The 16,680-nt window shown below is 41.1% G+C and overlaps 1 protein-coding gene across 6 annotated transcripts in view; it reads right to left on the bottom strand.

Annotated features, from left to right (window-relative positions):
- Positions 1-16,085, bottom strand: part of Ccnt2 (cyclin T2) — a 32,704-nt gene extending 16,619 nt beyond the window's left edge. For 3 of the 6 annotated variants that reach the window (XR_012912031.1, XM_075987792.1, XM_075987794.1), the window contains exons 1-3: positions 15,890-16,085; positions 15,096-15,177; positions 933-1,061 (exon numbers count right to left, since the gene is read on the bottom strand). Coding sequence is in view for 5 of the 6 variants with exons in the window: in XM_075987792.1 (XP_075843907.1) it covers positions 933-1,061; positions 15,096-15,177; positions 15,890-16,047 (369 nt within the window). In the remaining variant the exon portion in view is untranslated. Of the gene's footprint in view, positions 1-932; positions 1,062-15,095; positions 15,178-15,436; positions 15,783-15,889 lie in introns of those variants that run through there. The other 3 variants (XM_075987795.1, XM_075987796.1, XM_075987793.1) reach the window with 3 other exon arrangements.
- Between the last annotated feature and the right edge of the window lie 595 nt (positions 16,086-16,680).

Raw genomic sequence — 16,680 nt, 5'->3', positions numbered from 1 at the left:
TTATCCAATGTATGCAGTGGTTATTTTGTTCATTTAAAGGTCAGCATTAACTTATCAATCTTCTATCAGAGTCTAAACTTACGACTTTAAACTTGTCCTAAATCAAATGGAACTAACAAAACTTGGTAGCCACTAAGTGGGTGAAGAATCCGATTGAATGACTTACCTACCCATAATGCTAGAAAAATTGCAAAGGCCCACACTTGCAGGTCTCATTTTAGGATGTCACAGAACTAGAGAAGGGTAACCAAACTAGAATAAACCAGAGTCTTACTTCCTCTGTTTCACTGGAGGGTTACTCAATTTCTGGTCTTGGACACACCTACCAAGAGGCCACATAGGACCTATCCTTTCCACTGCAGGTATGCTGTGAGGATAAGTCACTGTGGAGGTTTGATTAGGAATGGCCCCCAAAGACTAATGTGTTTGAGTGCTCGGTCCACATGGAGAGGCACTATTTTGAGGTGTGGTCTTGGAGGTGCAAGTGTGTCACTGTGGGGGTGGGCTTTGAGGTCTAATATATGCTCAAGCTATCCCCAAGTGCACCACAGTTTTTATTTCTGCTGCTGTGGATCAAGATGCAGGACTCTCGGCTTCTCCTCTAGCACCGTGTCTGCCTGCTTGTCGCTGTGCCCTGCCATGATGATAACGGACTAAACCTTTGAAACTGTAAGCCAGTCCCAATTAAATATTTTCCTTTATAAGAGTTGCCATGGTCATGGTGTTTCCTCATAGCAACAGAGACTCCAAGACAGTCTCTGAATTTGCAAACACTTCCAAATCACTGTGAATCAAGCAGCATGATTCAAAGCAATATAATTCAGGATGACATACAAATTCATGAAGCATAAAAAAAGCATTTGTCAGATAGTTCCTAGATTCAAAGTTATAAAGAAAATGAAAACAACAGAACAACCCCCATTTTTACATACATCACATTTTGTATCCAGCAGTGGTTCTAGGGGGTGAAGACAAGCGTGTGCTACTTTGATAACATGTTCAAGCTTTCGAGCCTGTTCTTCCACTTTTGCAGCCAAAAACAATGCAGTAGGTGATATTATCTGCAGAAGAGATTTTTATAATTGATCATTTAGGGAATAGTCTCTACTTCCTGGGGCTGAGCAGGCAAAGAAAGGAATATATTATTATAGCATGAAGTATACATTGGCATCAATTTAAAAGTAAGACTGAAGTAAAAGCTTTCCCATTCTTTGGTGCTGGGGACGAAACCAGAGATCTGCATGTTTAAACACATGCTTTACCATTGAACTGTGTATCTCCAGCACTGATCTAGTTAGTTCTCATTCTTCTCTCCTCTCCCCAGACCAGTGCAGCAATAGGACACATTGCGCATCAATGTGTGTGGCATTGGGATTCTCATGATTTAGCGCCACAGGACCATTAGTACAAGTTTTAAGTCATTATTCACTACATTTTTTTGCAAATAAGATTTTGACCTTGGTTAAGTAAAAAAACAAGCAAACAAACATTAGTATTAGTGTGTATACAGTGGAAGTAAAGGAAAAAATAATACAAAGTGATACCACAGCTTTAGAAGAGTTGAGACAAAAGGCCAAGCACACTGTACGGCCTCTTCTTTCGGCTCACTACTTCTGAGTGCTTCCTAAGTCCAGTACCAGCTTCCTGTGTGGCTAGGAGTCATGCTATCTTATTTATGGGGCACAACACAAAGAATTCTAAAAATGAACAGGCTACATAGAATCTTCATTACTTCACTACACTAATAAAACCAGCTAAAAAACTGAACCAAAACCAAAACCAAACAAAACAAGAGAAAAATAATAAAGACAGAGATCAGAACCTTTGCCAAGAGGAGATCTGCAAAGTTCCTACCCCATAAAGTATAGTAAGGCAAGTTCTTGGGGTATAAGTACAGATAGCACTAATTACACTGGCATTGATGATAGAGACACACAAATTTCAACAACTACCTACTCCTTAAATTATTATAAACCAAACAAACTAAAAATTCTTTTTTTATTTTTAAAGATTCTACACAAAGGAGCTGGAGACATCTCAGCAGTTTAGAGCACTTGACTCAGGTTCGATTCCCAGCACCCGTATCATGCTCACAACCATCTGTAACTACAGTTCTAGGGGTTCCAATTCCAATGCCTTCTTCTACACCCCAACGGCATGGTACACAGGCATACACGCAGGCAAAGCACACACATACACAAAGCTTAAAAAATTATACACAAAAATTCCCCAGAGAAAGGTAACTTTTAGATGCTAAGACGCAGGTACCTATTGTTCAAAAGGCAAACAAACATCTGTCTAGTATAAAGGGATCATTCACAACACAACAATGATGGGAGGTGGGGAAAGATGAAAAACTGATCTGTGCCTTCAGTGTAGGGGAAGGAACACCCTTTTCTGAAAACGTTTGTGACTGATAAGAAATCCATATTGGACTGTGGATCTGAAGGGGACTTTTCCAGCTTAACTGTATTAGCACTAGACTAAGTAGAGTAGAAATGATTTTGAGAAACTCTTTTTCTGTAGAACTTGAGACAGTCTCACAATGTAATCTTGGCTGGTCTCTCAAGGGATCCTCTGCCTCTGACTTCTGAGCAAAAGGATTAAAGGGGTATGCTACCACATTGAACTTTGGTTTCTATTACAATTTGTGTGTTCAATAACTCTCAAAGATCCTCAATAAAACAAAGGTAAGTGCTTCCCCACAGTCTTGCATTCATAATCTTGCATACAATCTAGAAGAGGAACAGCTAGGTAATATAGCCTTCAAATACTAATAATAACAAGAAGAGGAAAGCAATAGAGATCCAAATAAAAAAACCAAGGCAGATTTAAATCTCCTTCCCAACTACAGAAGTTCTCCTATTTGCTTAAACACAATTCCCAATCGTATCTCCTCATTCTCTTCACACTAGCAAGAAAAACAACACACACACACACACACACACACACACACACACACACACACACACACACACATAAAAAAAAGAAAACAAAGATAGCTGGATGGTGGTAGCTCACACCTTGAATCCCAGTACTAGGGAGGCCAGCCTCGTCTACAGATTGAATGCCAGGACAGCTCAGACTACACTCAGAAAATCTGTCTCGAAAGTAAATAAATAAATAAATAAATAAATAAATAAATAAATAAAATAAATATAAAACCCACATCACTCTCAAACTCTGCAACTTTTCTCCTTAGAAGGTAAGACAGCCTCAAATGCATTCCAAAGCGCTACACTGCTTTTTAAAACATGAAGCATACAAGGAGTCAGGCAGGAATCTTTGGTTTGGACACCGATACTTTCTCATGGAAGTCTTTTTGGCCCCCATAAAGTCTTGTCTTCTTCTGCAGTACAATACTAAACCCAACACTCCTCCCAGTTCCTGGAAAACCCACTAACTCCATCCTACACCTCTACAGCTCACAGACATCTTACCCCACCAGGGCTGCACAACAAAATCAAACACCCTTTTAGACAGGACCTGAGGCTTTAATTTTAAGGTTGACTAAGGGAGGTGATCATACCAGGTATTACTGCTTTCCATATGGAAGACTGACTTCTGGGCAGCTTAGAAGAATTTCTGAGGTTTGGGGCAACAGAAGCATTAATAGCAGCCCCTGTAGTGTTCAAGGCTGAGCAAACTTTTGAAAGCTGCCAACATTCTCTGGCAATGTTAACATGGTTTAAAGCCAAAGAATTAATAGCATTATTAAGAAGTACAGATAGTTTGGTTTCGGTGACCAAACAGGAACTGATTCAGTTCACTGGAGAGAGGCCCTTACACTTTAGTGCTCTAATATCCAGTTCAAGAAACTCTCAAATTACTCCAGCTAAAGAAAAGTGCAAGGAAGTTGATTATTTATACATTGTTTGTTCATTTGAGACAGGGTCTCACTACGTAGCTGTCCTGGAACTCACTGTGTAGACCAGGCTGGCCTCAAACTCATAGATCTGCCTGCCTCTGCCTCCTGAAGGGTGGGACTAGAGTGCACTGCACCATCATGTCCAGCCCCCCTCCCCCTTTCAAACCAGGACAAATTTTCACAGAAAATGTATCATATAAATACTGGAGATGAGAGGAGAGGTGATGAAGTCAGCTGTAGCCAAGTAGCCAGACTGTCTCACTGCAATCCTCACTGTTATCTGAGTAGCACAGGAAAATTATTCTGTGGCTCAGGAACTAGAACCAGTTTATACTGCTGTGGTGAGAACACAACTAATATATGCAAGGTACTTTGGGTAGTAAGTACTCCATAGGAACATGACTGAGATTTTACTATGTGAGATCAAAAAACTGTGCACTGTTAGTGCTGATTTTAAATTGAAAAGAAGCTTATGTTTAAAATGCCCTTCTTTCTTGCTTCAAGTTAAACTCAATTTTTCAAAGGGTTTGCTGCAGACCTAAGTCTATTTAAGCACTGAGATACTGACACTTCAATGATTCATACTCACACTCCTCGCTCCCTTTGGCCTGTTCCTTTATGTGTTTTTATTCCTACATCTTCGTCTGAGTCTTCCTCCATCTGCCCTCCTCCTGCTCTTTCCCCTCTCTGCCATTAACACCCTCTCACTCCAATGCTAGCTTCAACTTTGATGGTTGGAGGCAAAGTCAATTGAATTAACAGAAGGTTGGGTTAATTACTAAGTTGTAGGAAGTTTCAAAGGACTCCATTTGGTCCTCGCTGATTTATAAGTCTTGATGAGTATGAATGCCACAACTAAATGGACGGATTGAGAAAAGTCCCATAGAGCCTAGGTTGCCAAATTTGCAAATAAACTAGCAGCAGGCTCACTCTAATCGGTTGTGCTATATTCTAAAGCTCCCAGAGTAAGGAGGACACTCCTCCCTTGTTCTTTTAACTCACTGCCCTGTATATATCCGATCTTTGCCACCCTTACTGAAATTAGAAAAGCTGTTTTTTTAGTGCCTTTAAAGAAGGTTGCATTAATTAATAATCACAGCTAAAACCTGGAAAAGCACTTGGCAGAGACTATAAATACTTCAGGAAAAAGAGTAAACACACACAGAAAGGCCTCAGATTAAGGGTAGAAGTAGAACTTCAATACTAGGAAAGACAAGGGAAAACTCACAAACAGAAATACTGGAACTAACCAAAATGCCCATTTTTTACCATAGGAAAGATTTCTAAGTCTGAACCAATTGAACCAATGCTGTTTGCAGTATGTTAGAAAGTGCTCACGACCTTACTTCTCCTGTAAGAGGCCCTGGCAACAGGATCAGAAAGCATCGTGACTCAGTCTAGCATCTGTTGTTTTCTCATTCATATAATTATACACAAGATACTGTCACAAAAAAATTCACATTGATTTAAAATAATCTTCAGTTTGGAACAAATCATTACATTTAAAAGGCAGTTGGTTTAATAGGCTAAAAATTACTACTCAATATTGTTGAAAAGCAGCACAGAAAATAAGGACTGATGTTTATAGACTGAGTACTATAAACAATATATTTAATGTTTCACAATATGTCATCTGAAAAGTTGTGTAGTGGGGAGTATTTCAACACTATAAATCTATTTCTAAGAAAAATGAAAAACATTAGCTTATACTTTGAAGGCTAGGTGGAATTTCATAGCTGTCTCCTGTAACAGATACAGATCCCACCAGCCTACAGTTAATGAGCAAAACCACATAGGACTGGAGATGGCTCAGCAGTGTAAGAACACTGACCACAGGTTTGATTCCCAGCACCCATATAGTATCCCACAGTCTGTCACTTTAGTTCCAGGAGACCTGATGCCCTCTTCTGGCCTCCAAACACACAGGTAGTACATGTAATATATGAAGATAAAACACCCATATACATAAAAAAAAAAACAAATCTTAGAGCTTTCCAAATAAAGCTCTTTCCAAAATAAAGAGCTTTCCAAACCTAAATGACAAACTGATCTTAAAATTCATATGGAAATAAAGTATCAAGAGAAACAATCTTAGAAACAAAACCAAGCCAAACAAATACAAACCCAACTTGGGAGACTCACACTCTAAGTGTATGGCTGGGGTGGGAGCAGAGATCCTGATAAAGTCTCACTAGTGCTACCAAAAGTGGACACTTCACCTGGCTTGTGTAGAATATCTAAAAGTCTATGAGATAATAAAGGCAAACATAACACATTGAACTGGGATAACTGTATAGTAACACGTAAAAAAAAAAGAAAAACATTTACTTTACATCATATACAATAATGAACTGAAAAAGTGTCAAAAGCCTAAGAGGCTGAATCTGTAACAGAAATAAAAGCCAGATATGCAGTCCATGTCTATACTCCAATCACTTGGGAGGTAAAAGCAGGAAGACCAAAGGTTCAAGGTTATCCTCAGCTACATAATAAATTCAAAGCGATTCTGGGACACATGAGACCCTACAGCAAATAAATATTCTGTTTAATTGAGCAAAATAAAATTTATTTTCATATTATTTATTTATTCACTTATTTTCCATACTGAAATTAAATCTAGCCCCCCACTTTTTACTTTTTTTGTTTGCCTTTTGAGACAGGGTCTCATTGTAGCCAGAGCTGGCCTCCAACTTTTAGATCAAGAATTTGAACTGCATATGTGCCTGCTTCCACCTCCCAAGTGCTGAGATTCCAGGCCTGTATCCACATATTTTTTTAAGGAATGTCCTTATCAACTGTTACAACGTAGATAAAACACTGGACTAATATAAGTAAGATGGGCCTGAGCAAGGGCGAGCATTGCAAACTCCCACTTACACACACTCTGCAGACAGGGCAAGAGCAAGGAAAGTGGGCAACAAACGGCTACCAAGGAGAGGACACAAAATAAATTCTTAAAAATTAAAAACAAAACCAAAAATCAAACCCACAAATATTAGTGATCCTAAATTGGTCAAGGGGTTTTCCCATATGACACCAATATTACATGAACACAAGCACAGAAAAAACTAAAAATAAATGAACTGGATGCTTATGTTACAAATAATATTGTCAAGAAAGTGAAAAGCACAATACATATAGAATATTTATATAAATAATACATATACACATAAAGCCCCAGGCCCCTGAAATATGGAGCTACTAGAACTCTCAAACAAAATTTGAGAAGGTAAAATGGTGTGACTACTTTAGAGAACAGTTTGGCAGGTTCCTTGAAATGTGCTTCAAGAAGCTATCGAAGACACTGAAGTCCAGAATTAACACACTGCTCTTCATAAAGCTGACAAGTGAAACAAAGCAAATGTCCACTACCTGACAGGAGTGCCAGAGCAGGCACATGACAGATCAAACAGTCAGCAGTGAGAGGAAACAAGTTCCAATGACCCCACACCACAGGCAGCTCTTCGAAAATAAAATTAATTTTAGCACTAACTAGATCTGCATAGAGGGAAGGGGCTGGTGAATACTTGCTATGGGGCAGTTTCTTTTGAATAGGAAGAAAATACTGTAAATTGGTATTATGATAGTGGTATAACAGGATATGCTTTGAATTAAGGTCTCTAAATGAATGAAGTTTATGGTCTGTGAATTATCTCTCAACAAAGATACTTTTAAATAAAGCTAATGTTAGTTGGGCATGGCCAGTGCATGCCTTTAATACTAGCACTGGAGACAGAAGCAGTTCAAGGCCACCCTGGTTTACACAGTGAGTTAGGAGCCAGCCAGAGGTACATAATAAGACTCTGTTATTAAAAATAAGGGGCTAGAGAGATGGCTCAGAGGTTAAGAGTATTGACTGTTCTTGAGGTCCCGAGTTCAACTGCCAGCACCTACATGGTAATGAGATCTGGTGCCCTCTTCTGGCAGGCATGCATGCAGGCAGAACACTGTTTACATAATAAATAAAGCTTTACAAAATAATAAACAGCAACCAATGCTAAAGATATCAGATCTCTTCAACAGCTAGAGTAACACAAAATAACTATTAACATCCACCTTGGAGAGGTTCAGGAAAACTCAGCCTCTCTGAGTTCTTGAATATTTAATGACTGCCAAAAATTTCTCCCTGTCCTCCAAGTTGTTTTTTCATGCACAACTCATTTATCAGTTTTCACTATCTTCAGATTTAAGCAGAAAATAATAATCTTTCCCATTTAGAAAACTTCCATTTTAAAATTAGTTTTAGTGCACAGATGTTCCTACACTATAGCTGAGCTCCAACAGTTTGGGTTGATACACCAGTATCTACAGGCTAAAACAGACTTATTAAACAGAAAAACTCACCCACAAATAACAAGACACTTGGAAACCACTTAAAAATAAAATTAATTCAGATAAGATGATCTTAGCTCAATAACCTAAGATCAATATAAAACCTGTTAAATCTGATAGTTTATATTTCTGTCCTATTTTAGGCCTCTAAAATGAGGCATTTTACAGTGATACAGTATCTCAATTCAGATGTTACTGTTTCAACAAGATAAAATATAGGCCTATTAAAACAAAAGTAGTAATTATTTCATACTGCTTGAGTTCTGTAATTAATCCATTACAAACCAGTTTCCTAGTGCAATCACCACATTTTATGTATCACATAGCCACCTTTGGTTAGTGCCTATCTGACCTCCCAGTTTCAATCCAGAAAGATAAAGCAAACATTCGCCAGTATTAACCAGTTCAAATTACTTGTTCCTAGTCACTTCACATCAGACTTCTAACCTTTAGGTAATTTTCTTCTCTCCTACTGGGATACTTCCTTAAGGGACACCACTGTTTACACCGTCTATATTTACAAGAAAAATGGCAAATCCCATTTTTGCTTGTCACATTGTTATGATCTCAATCTGTAGAACATTGGTCCTGCTGTTTTGTAAATGAATGCCCAAGCAAACAGCTTTACATCTTTATTATTAGCATACTTTGTACAGTAACCTCATAGTTAAAACATTAACAATGCCTTTGACAGTGCTTTCAGTGGGAAATTTCAGGGGTACAAAGATGCCCCAAAAGCAGATACCTAAGACATGGAGTTCACATCTGAGTTAGTCTTGTTTTTGTCACTACTGTAACAGAGTGACTTCAGACAAGAAATTTAACCTTCATGATTCCTATCTTCCTTATTTGCATGAAAAAAAGAAAGAGGACACCAACAACAAGTAAATGTTTAGGGGACACACACACACACACACACACACACACACACACACACACACAAATCTAAGGATTAAGAGAAGTCCCTCTTTAGAATAGTATGGGACAAACAAACCTTCTATAAGGCCAGTCTGGTTTGGGTTCCAGGACAACCAAGGCTACACAGAGAAACCCTGTCTCAACAAAGAAAAAAAAAAATCCCCCTTTCATGAAATCATTAAATAAACCAGAAGATAATGAGAGCAAAATTAAATTGATATTTGATTAACAAATTTACAATAAACAAAATTAAAAGACAAGCGCAAATACCTTTCTAACAAAAAAATGTGGAGCATGCTCAAATAAGCTTTGTAACACAGTAGTTCATGAAGGCAGTGTCTATTGTTAGACTAACTTTAAAGTGTAGGAAGGTTGAGAACCACTGCTTTAAATGCATCTATGTGGGGAGTGTATTTATATAAAGAAAATGAAGGTGACACATTTACTAGACCTGTGAACCAAGACCAAGTCTGACAGTCTAATTCAGAGAGCCTCTTCTGTGAGGGCTCCTCTAGGCACCAGTGATGTAACAGTGAGTAAAGTCCCCAAACAAAACATCCCACCCTTACAGCCAACAGGCATGTTCTACAGAGAAATAGAAGGAGCAATGCTCCTTGATAAAGAACAGCCTCCTCTAAGGGGTACCCACATCCATTGCTGGTGGGAATGCAAACTTGTGCAACCACTTTGGAAAGCAGTATGGCGGTTTCTCAGGAAATTCGGGATCAACCTACCCCTGGACCCAGCAATACCACTCTTGGGAATATACCCAAGAGATGCCCTATCACATTACAAGAGCATTTGTTCAACTATGTTCATAGCAGTATTATTTGTAATAGCCAGAACCTGGAAACAACCTAGATGTCCTTCAATGGAAGAATGGATGAAGAAAGTGTGGAATATATACACATTAGAGTACTACGCTGCGTTAAAAAACACAGTTAAAAAAATTCTTGAATTTTGCATGTAAATGGATAAAAATAGAAAACACTATCCTGAGTGAGGTAACCCAGACCCAAAAAGATGAACATGGGATGTACTCACTCATAATTGGTTTCTAGCCATAAATAAAGGTCATTGAGTCTATAATTTGTGATCCTAAAGAAGCTAAATAAGAAGGTGAACCCAAAGAAAAACATATAGTTATCCTCCTGGATATGGGAAGTAGACAAGATTGCCGGGCAAAAAACTGGGATCTTGGGGGTGGAGTGGGATGGGGGTAAGGGGAGACGGGGAGAGAAAAGTGAGAAGGGGAGGATGGGGGGAACTTGGGGAAATGGGATGGTTGGGATAAAGGAAGGGTGGATATGGGAGCAGGGAAGCACATATCTTAATTAAGGGAGCCATCTTAGGGTTGGCAAGAGACTTGAACCTAGAGGGGCTCCCAGGGCGATGTCCCCAGTTAGCTCCTTGGGCAGCTGAGGATAGGGAACCTGAAATGACCCTTTCCTAGTGCCATACTGATATCTTGCATATCACCATAGAACCTTCATCTGGTGATGGATGGAGATAGAGACAGAGACCCACACTGGAGCACCGGACAAAGCTCCCAAGGTCCCAATGAGGAGCAGAAGGAGGGAGAACATGAGCAAGGAAGTCAGGACCGTGAGGGGTGCACCCACCCACTGAGACAGTGGGGCTGATCTATTGGGAGCTCACCAAGGCCAGCTGGACTGGGACTGAAAAAGCATGGGATAAAACCGGACTCTCTGAACGTGGCGGACAATGAGGGCTGATGAGAAGCCAAGGACAATGGCACTGGGTTTTGATCCTACTTCATGTTCTGGCTTTGTGGAAGCCTAGCCAGTTTGGATGCTCACCTTCCTAGACCTGGATGGAGGGGGGACCCCGACTGCTCGTTGGACTGGAGAGGGAGAGGGACAGGAGTGGGGGGAGGGGGAGAGGAGTGGGAGGAAAATGGGAGGCTGGGAGGAGGCGGAAATTTTTTAAAAAAAAATTTCATTGGTAGGAAAAAAAAAGAATAGCCTCCTCCAAATCAACCAGGTAAAGGAATTCAGAAAGACTGCCTTTGTGATTCCAGTGACACTCACTAATTTAAAATGAAGCCACTTAGAAGCATAACTATTATTGTAAACAAGAAAGCAAAAATAAAATTTTAGCATAACAGGAGGCTGAGGTAGAAGGTCTGTGACTTGGGGACCATCCCGGGCAACATAGTCACTCCAAGACCAGTGTGAGTATAGGGTCACCCGGCCCCATTTAGCACAAGCAGATGCAGACTTGTCTTGTGCAGCTGGAGATCAATTGAACATGTATAAATAAAACTAAACTATGAACCTGATGTATTCTCGTAAGTCAATACAATTATTCCAGAAGATTACTAGCCACCTAACTCACCCTTGGGTCCTTCAACAGGACTCAATGCCTTGAAGTCTGCATATTATAGGTGGTTCTAACTGCAAGAGCTCTAGAAAGGTAAAGAAACATACTATGGGCTGGAGAGATGACTCAGCAGCTAAGAGCACTAGTTGCTCTTCCAGAGAAACCAGGTTCAATTCCCAACATCCACAGGGCAGCTCACAATTGTCTATAGCTCCATTTCTAAGTAATCAGACACTCTCATAGAGAATACACATAAAAAATAAAAATAAATCATTAAAAAAAGAAGCATACCAATTGCAAAGGTGCTAGAGAACAAATGGAGATACTTCAAAAAGGCATGATCTTTATAACCTGATGCTAAGGGAACTCTTGGACTTGGCCAGAAACAAAGGCATCTTTAATTTGCTCAACTAACCAGGTGTGGTGGCCACTTCAGAAGCCCAGGACTTGAGAGGCTGGTGCAAGAGAAACCCTGTAATGAGCAAAACTAACTAAAGAATGAACTGTTTCTAAGAGAAGCTGGTCAGTCTTTAAGATGGATAAAGCAAGGCTGTGACCTCAGGTTATACTTCAGAGAAACATCTGGGCTAGGTGCTGTTACACTTTACTAAACTGATCTTTAAAAAAAAAAATGAGGTTGGAGGGATGGCTTAGTGGTTATGATCACTTGCTCTTCTCTAGAGGACCCAGGTTCAATCCACAGTATCCACACGGTGGCTCACAACCACTCACAATCCAGTTCCAGAGAATCCAATGCCCTCTTCTGGACTCCACAAATAAAAGGCATGCATGTGGTACAGACACATATACAGCCAAAACACCCATACATATAAAATAAAAAGTTCTTTAAAATATTCTTTTATATATTTATTCTATTTGTGTGTGTGGAGGGAGTAGGAGCTTTCTAGTATGTGGGTCCCGTAGATCAAATTCGGGTCATCAGGCTCATCAGCAAGTGCCTTTCCTGCCGAGCCACCTCACCAGACCACTACATTTCTCTTGAGCTTGATCCAAGGAGGACTATTCTTTATTTACCAGTCCTAAAGGTAGGTTTATTCTTAAGCTGTATGCAGTCACTTATTCTTCTCCTCTTTTTTTTTTTGTTTGCTTTTTCAAAACAGGGTTTCTCTGTAGCTTTGGAGCCTGTCCTGGAACTCTGTAAACCAGGCTGGCCTCAAATTCACAGATATCCGCCTGCCTCTGCCTCCCAATTCTTTTTCTTTTTTAAATATTTAAATATTTATTTATTTATTTATCGTGTATACAATATTCTGTCTGCGTGCCAGAAGAGGGCACCAGACCTCATTACAGATGGCTGTGAGCCACCATGTGGTTGCCGGGAATTGAACTCAGGACCTTTGGAAGAGCAGGCAATGCTTTTAACCGCTGAGCCATCTCTCCAGCCCCCAATTCTTAAATAATTAATTTAATTATTAACAAATGCTTCTTCACTTTCAGACCTGTCAATTTCAGACACTAAAATGAAGCACTGAACATCGAAAGATACCTTAGTATCACCGACACATGACAGTTTAAGACCAGTTTGCCCAAGCACCTGAGTTTCTTATCCCACTGGGTTAAGAATGATACTTTGTGTTTTTCCTTAATATGACACTTGATTATAACCTTCTAACAAAAAGGTTCTCAAGAATGTAGGAGAATAGGAATTTAAACAGGGCTGACCTTCAATCTGAGCTCATCACTAAAGGACCAGGTGCGGGGAGGACTACTGAGGCTACGATGCAAGGGCACAATAACAATAAATATTAAAACCACCTTTGATGCTGCAAAAACAGAAGCAAGAAAGAAGTCTAACAAAGAGAGACAATGCTGATTCTCCAAACAGATGGCATTTCAATTATCCTGCTAAGGAAGACTCAGTATAAAGTGCTCAAGTATGCCTTAATATGCATAAGAGAATAAGAACAGTAATAAAAATATTGAATGGCTTTGTCAGTAAAAATGCTTGTGAAAGCAAGAATGCAGATGACCTGGACTTAATTAAAACAATCTGAGGACACAGATTCTACCTTTGGGAAAGATGTTTGTTTAAAGCACTCCAACCATGCCACTGAAACAGAGGGAGGGCTCATAAAGCAGAACCTTGTGGTAAAATCTTTTACTGAAAATAGAAAAGTAAACTCACTCACCAAAAAGAATTTCCACAATTTGACTCGTAGTTTCTACCATCATTATCTAGGACTACTTTTAAAAAGTCAAATTCACTGCTACTTTTCGAGAGATTGAAATAAAAACTTGATTGTCTTAGTCTAAGCAACATTACTAATAGATTCTCCTCTACAACACCATTGTTCAACTAAGAATGATACAAAATAATCTCAGCAGAGAGCAAGACTCAAGCATATTAAAAGGGCAAGGATGAGACTACAAGAGACCCAAATGTACTAAAAATACGCACCATCTAAAAAAACTATTTGCAAATTTGATAAACCGAGTTAGATTTCAGATAACTTAAGGGAGGAATTATCTAAATCTTGAAATTTCTGCCACTTCAAAGTTAACAATGCAATAAATTTAGCAACTGAGACCCTAATGACTATCCCGCAACCAACAGAAGCCCTTATGCGGCTCATTTTCTTATATGTACCTTTCAGAAAAACACTATCAGAACTTCAATAAACGGAGAAATTAAAGTGTGTGTGGGGGGGGGTTATACATTTCTAACACCCACGGAAATGGGGACTAAAAAAACCACATCGCATGTTACTTTGAAAAGAGCAAACATCAGTTCATAACTTTGATAGCAAGTCAGGCCTGTAATTCCAGCACTCAGGGGAGCCGAGGCAGGAGAATTCTGAGTTTGAGGCCAGTTTGCATTACACAGTGACATTCTCCCAAAGTAAACAAACATCAATTAATTAAAATAGCCACCTGGTTATAAGCATATATGCACATTATATTCAAGACCAGTACAACAGCTATCCCACAGGTCTACTGCACTCAAAACTGAAGGACTCCTCTCAACAGTCTGCCCTTTCAAAGCAACGTTTACACAAGCCTCAATTCACAACGTTGGAAACAACGACTCCTGTGCAATTAAGAAGCAGCCTCCCCAAGGACAAGAAGGGCCCAGACTATTCTGTACGTGATTACTGAAATTATTCTAATAGAAATCACTCACTCTGCAAAGTTTAACAGAATAACACACTGCTGCATTTTTGAGTAAGAAATGTTTGTTATCCACTCCCCCACCCCCAGCAGCTTGGTACTGCACAGGCAGAAGCAGGGTCTACTTGTGTTCAAGGCCAGCCAGGTCTACATAATGAATTTCAGGACATTGAGAGCTACCCAGTAAGACCCTAGAAAACCAAAAGCCAAACAACAACAACAAAAAACCAAAAACAAACGAGCAAAGCCAAGTTATTGTTTGTTGTTAGGGGTTTTTTTTTCTGTCTCAGAAGGTCTGGTAGAGGTTAACACCGAGCCTTACAGTTTAATCAATAAAATTCACACACACACACCCCTTGGCATTTGAGGCAAAATGTCTATTACATAACTCACATTTACGGTAAATTCAAAACACTAAATCCACAGTAAGACCAATGATCAATTTTTTTCTGCATTATCTATTCACTTTAACATTCGGCGATTAAGACAATAAAACAGTACTTACATTTCTGTTGAATTTGGTGAAAGAATGATGCATATAAAACCTGTGCATATAAACAATCGCAGTGTTTATTGTAAGCTGAGATCTGGGATGCAACATTTAGGACATAATCTGAGAAAAATATTTCTAAAACCTTAATCAATTTGGATGGAAAATCCCCTTGTAATTCCTTTCGAAACAGTTACTCAAAATCCAACCCCCAACCTGTAAGTACATAAAAAGTCTGATGAAGAGAGACCAGGTTTGATGCCAAATTACTACGCAAAGAGCGCCCGGGAATTACTTGCAATGGCTACAGCTTTGTATAGTAGAAATAAAATAGTCGAAAGGCGCGCGCCACACACCCAAAGAATATGAAAGATCTCCATGCGTTCTCACAGCGCAGGAGAGCCACCCGGGAGCCGGCAAGGAAGCCTTGGAAAAAGCTTTCTGTGAAACATCTGGGGCCGTCCTACGTCTCAAAGCCTTTTCCGACTTCCAAAGAGGTGGAAGGGGCCGCCCCTTGGCTTCGCTCATCGCGGATGCCCCTCGCCGGGCGGCAGTGCCTATCCCCACCGCATCACGCGCTTCCAGGCACAGGTTACACAACGCGGACTCCGGACCTGCCTTTCCCGACTCATCCCCTCTTTCTCGGGCTCGCCACCGCAGCCCTGGGCCACGTTTTCTGTGCCTCTCTCTTTCCTGAGGCCAGAAGCAGGCAGAGGCGGCGGCGCCATGTTCGCGGGACACTAGGCCCGGTCACCGGCGAGCGCGACCGGGGCGTGAGGGACGCAGGGCCGCAACCAGGAAAAGGATACACATTGAGACGTTGTCCCATGTCTTGGATGAGGTTGGCCGCCTGCTGGCGGTGCGACAGCTCTTCATCCGCTTCCACTCCGCAGCGGCGGCTCGGCGTGTTCTCCAGCTGTTCTCGAGTAAAGAACCAGCGAGAAGAAGCTCCACGGCCCGACGCCATGACACTTCCTCCTCCGCCCGCACCCTTAGCCCGCCCCCTCCCCGCCGGCCTCGGGGACTCCGCGCCAAGGCCTCGAGGCTCCGCCCCAATGCGCTCGCCGTAGGCTGTGCCACGCCCCTTCCGGCCCTGCCGCTGCCCGTGCGCATGCGCCGGGTCCTCCCTGCCGGCTCGCACTGGTCTTTTGCTTTTTCTTTCCGGTGTCCCGCCTCTCTCCGGCCCGCGGGACCACAATGCTCCGCGCCCCCTGTCATTGGGAAGGCGCCGAAAGCAGGGGGTCACTCGCAAAGAAAAGGTCGACGCGGTGCATGCTGGGCCTGGGAAGGGAGTAAGGCGAAGGGGCGGGGCGAACGGGGAGAGGTCACGCGGCTGCGCAGTAGGGTCTGGGCGTTTACGGTCTGTGAGTTTGCGGGTTCATTGAAGCTGGTGAGGCTTCACGCCGCAGCCTCCATTGTCCCTATAAGTTTCTGGGTGTTATTTTCTTGGGTGTGTTGACTCCTGTGTCCACGAGGACCGTTCTGGAGAGGAGTTAGCTAGAAAAGACTGGGGGAAAAAAGAACGCTTTTTTTTTCAACAATGGTCGGCCCCTAGGTGTCTTTTGTTTTGTTTTTTTAATCGCTGGTAGATGTTGGAGAT

The sequence above is a fragment of the Microtus pennsylvanicus genome, chromosome 10, assembly GCF_037038515.1.
Source record: "Microtus pennsylvanicus isolate mMicPen1 chromosome 10, mMicPen1.hap1, whole genome shotgun sequence".
In the NCBI taxonomy this organism is placed as follows: domain Eukaryota; kingdom Metazoa; phylum Chordata; class Mammalia; order Rodentia; family Cricetidae; genus Microtus; species Microtus pennsylvanicus.
Note: the sequence above shows the minus strand (reverse complement) of the source record. Positions and strands in the feature narration are given on the sequence as shown.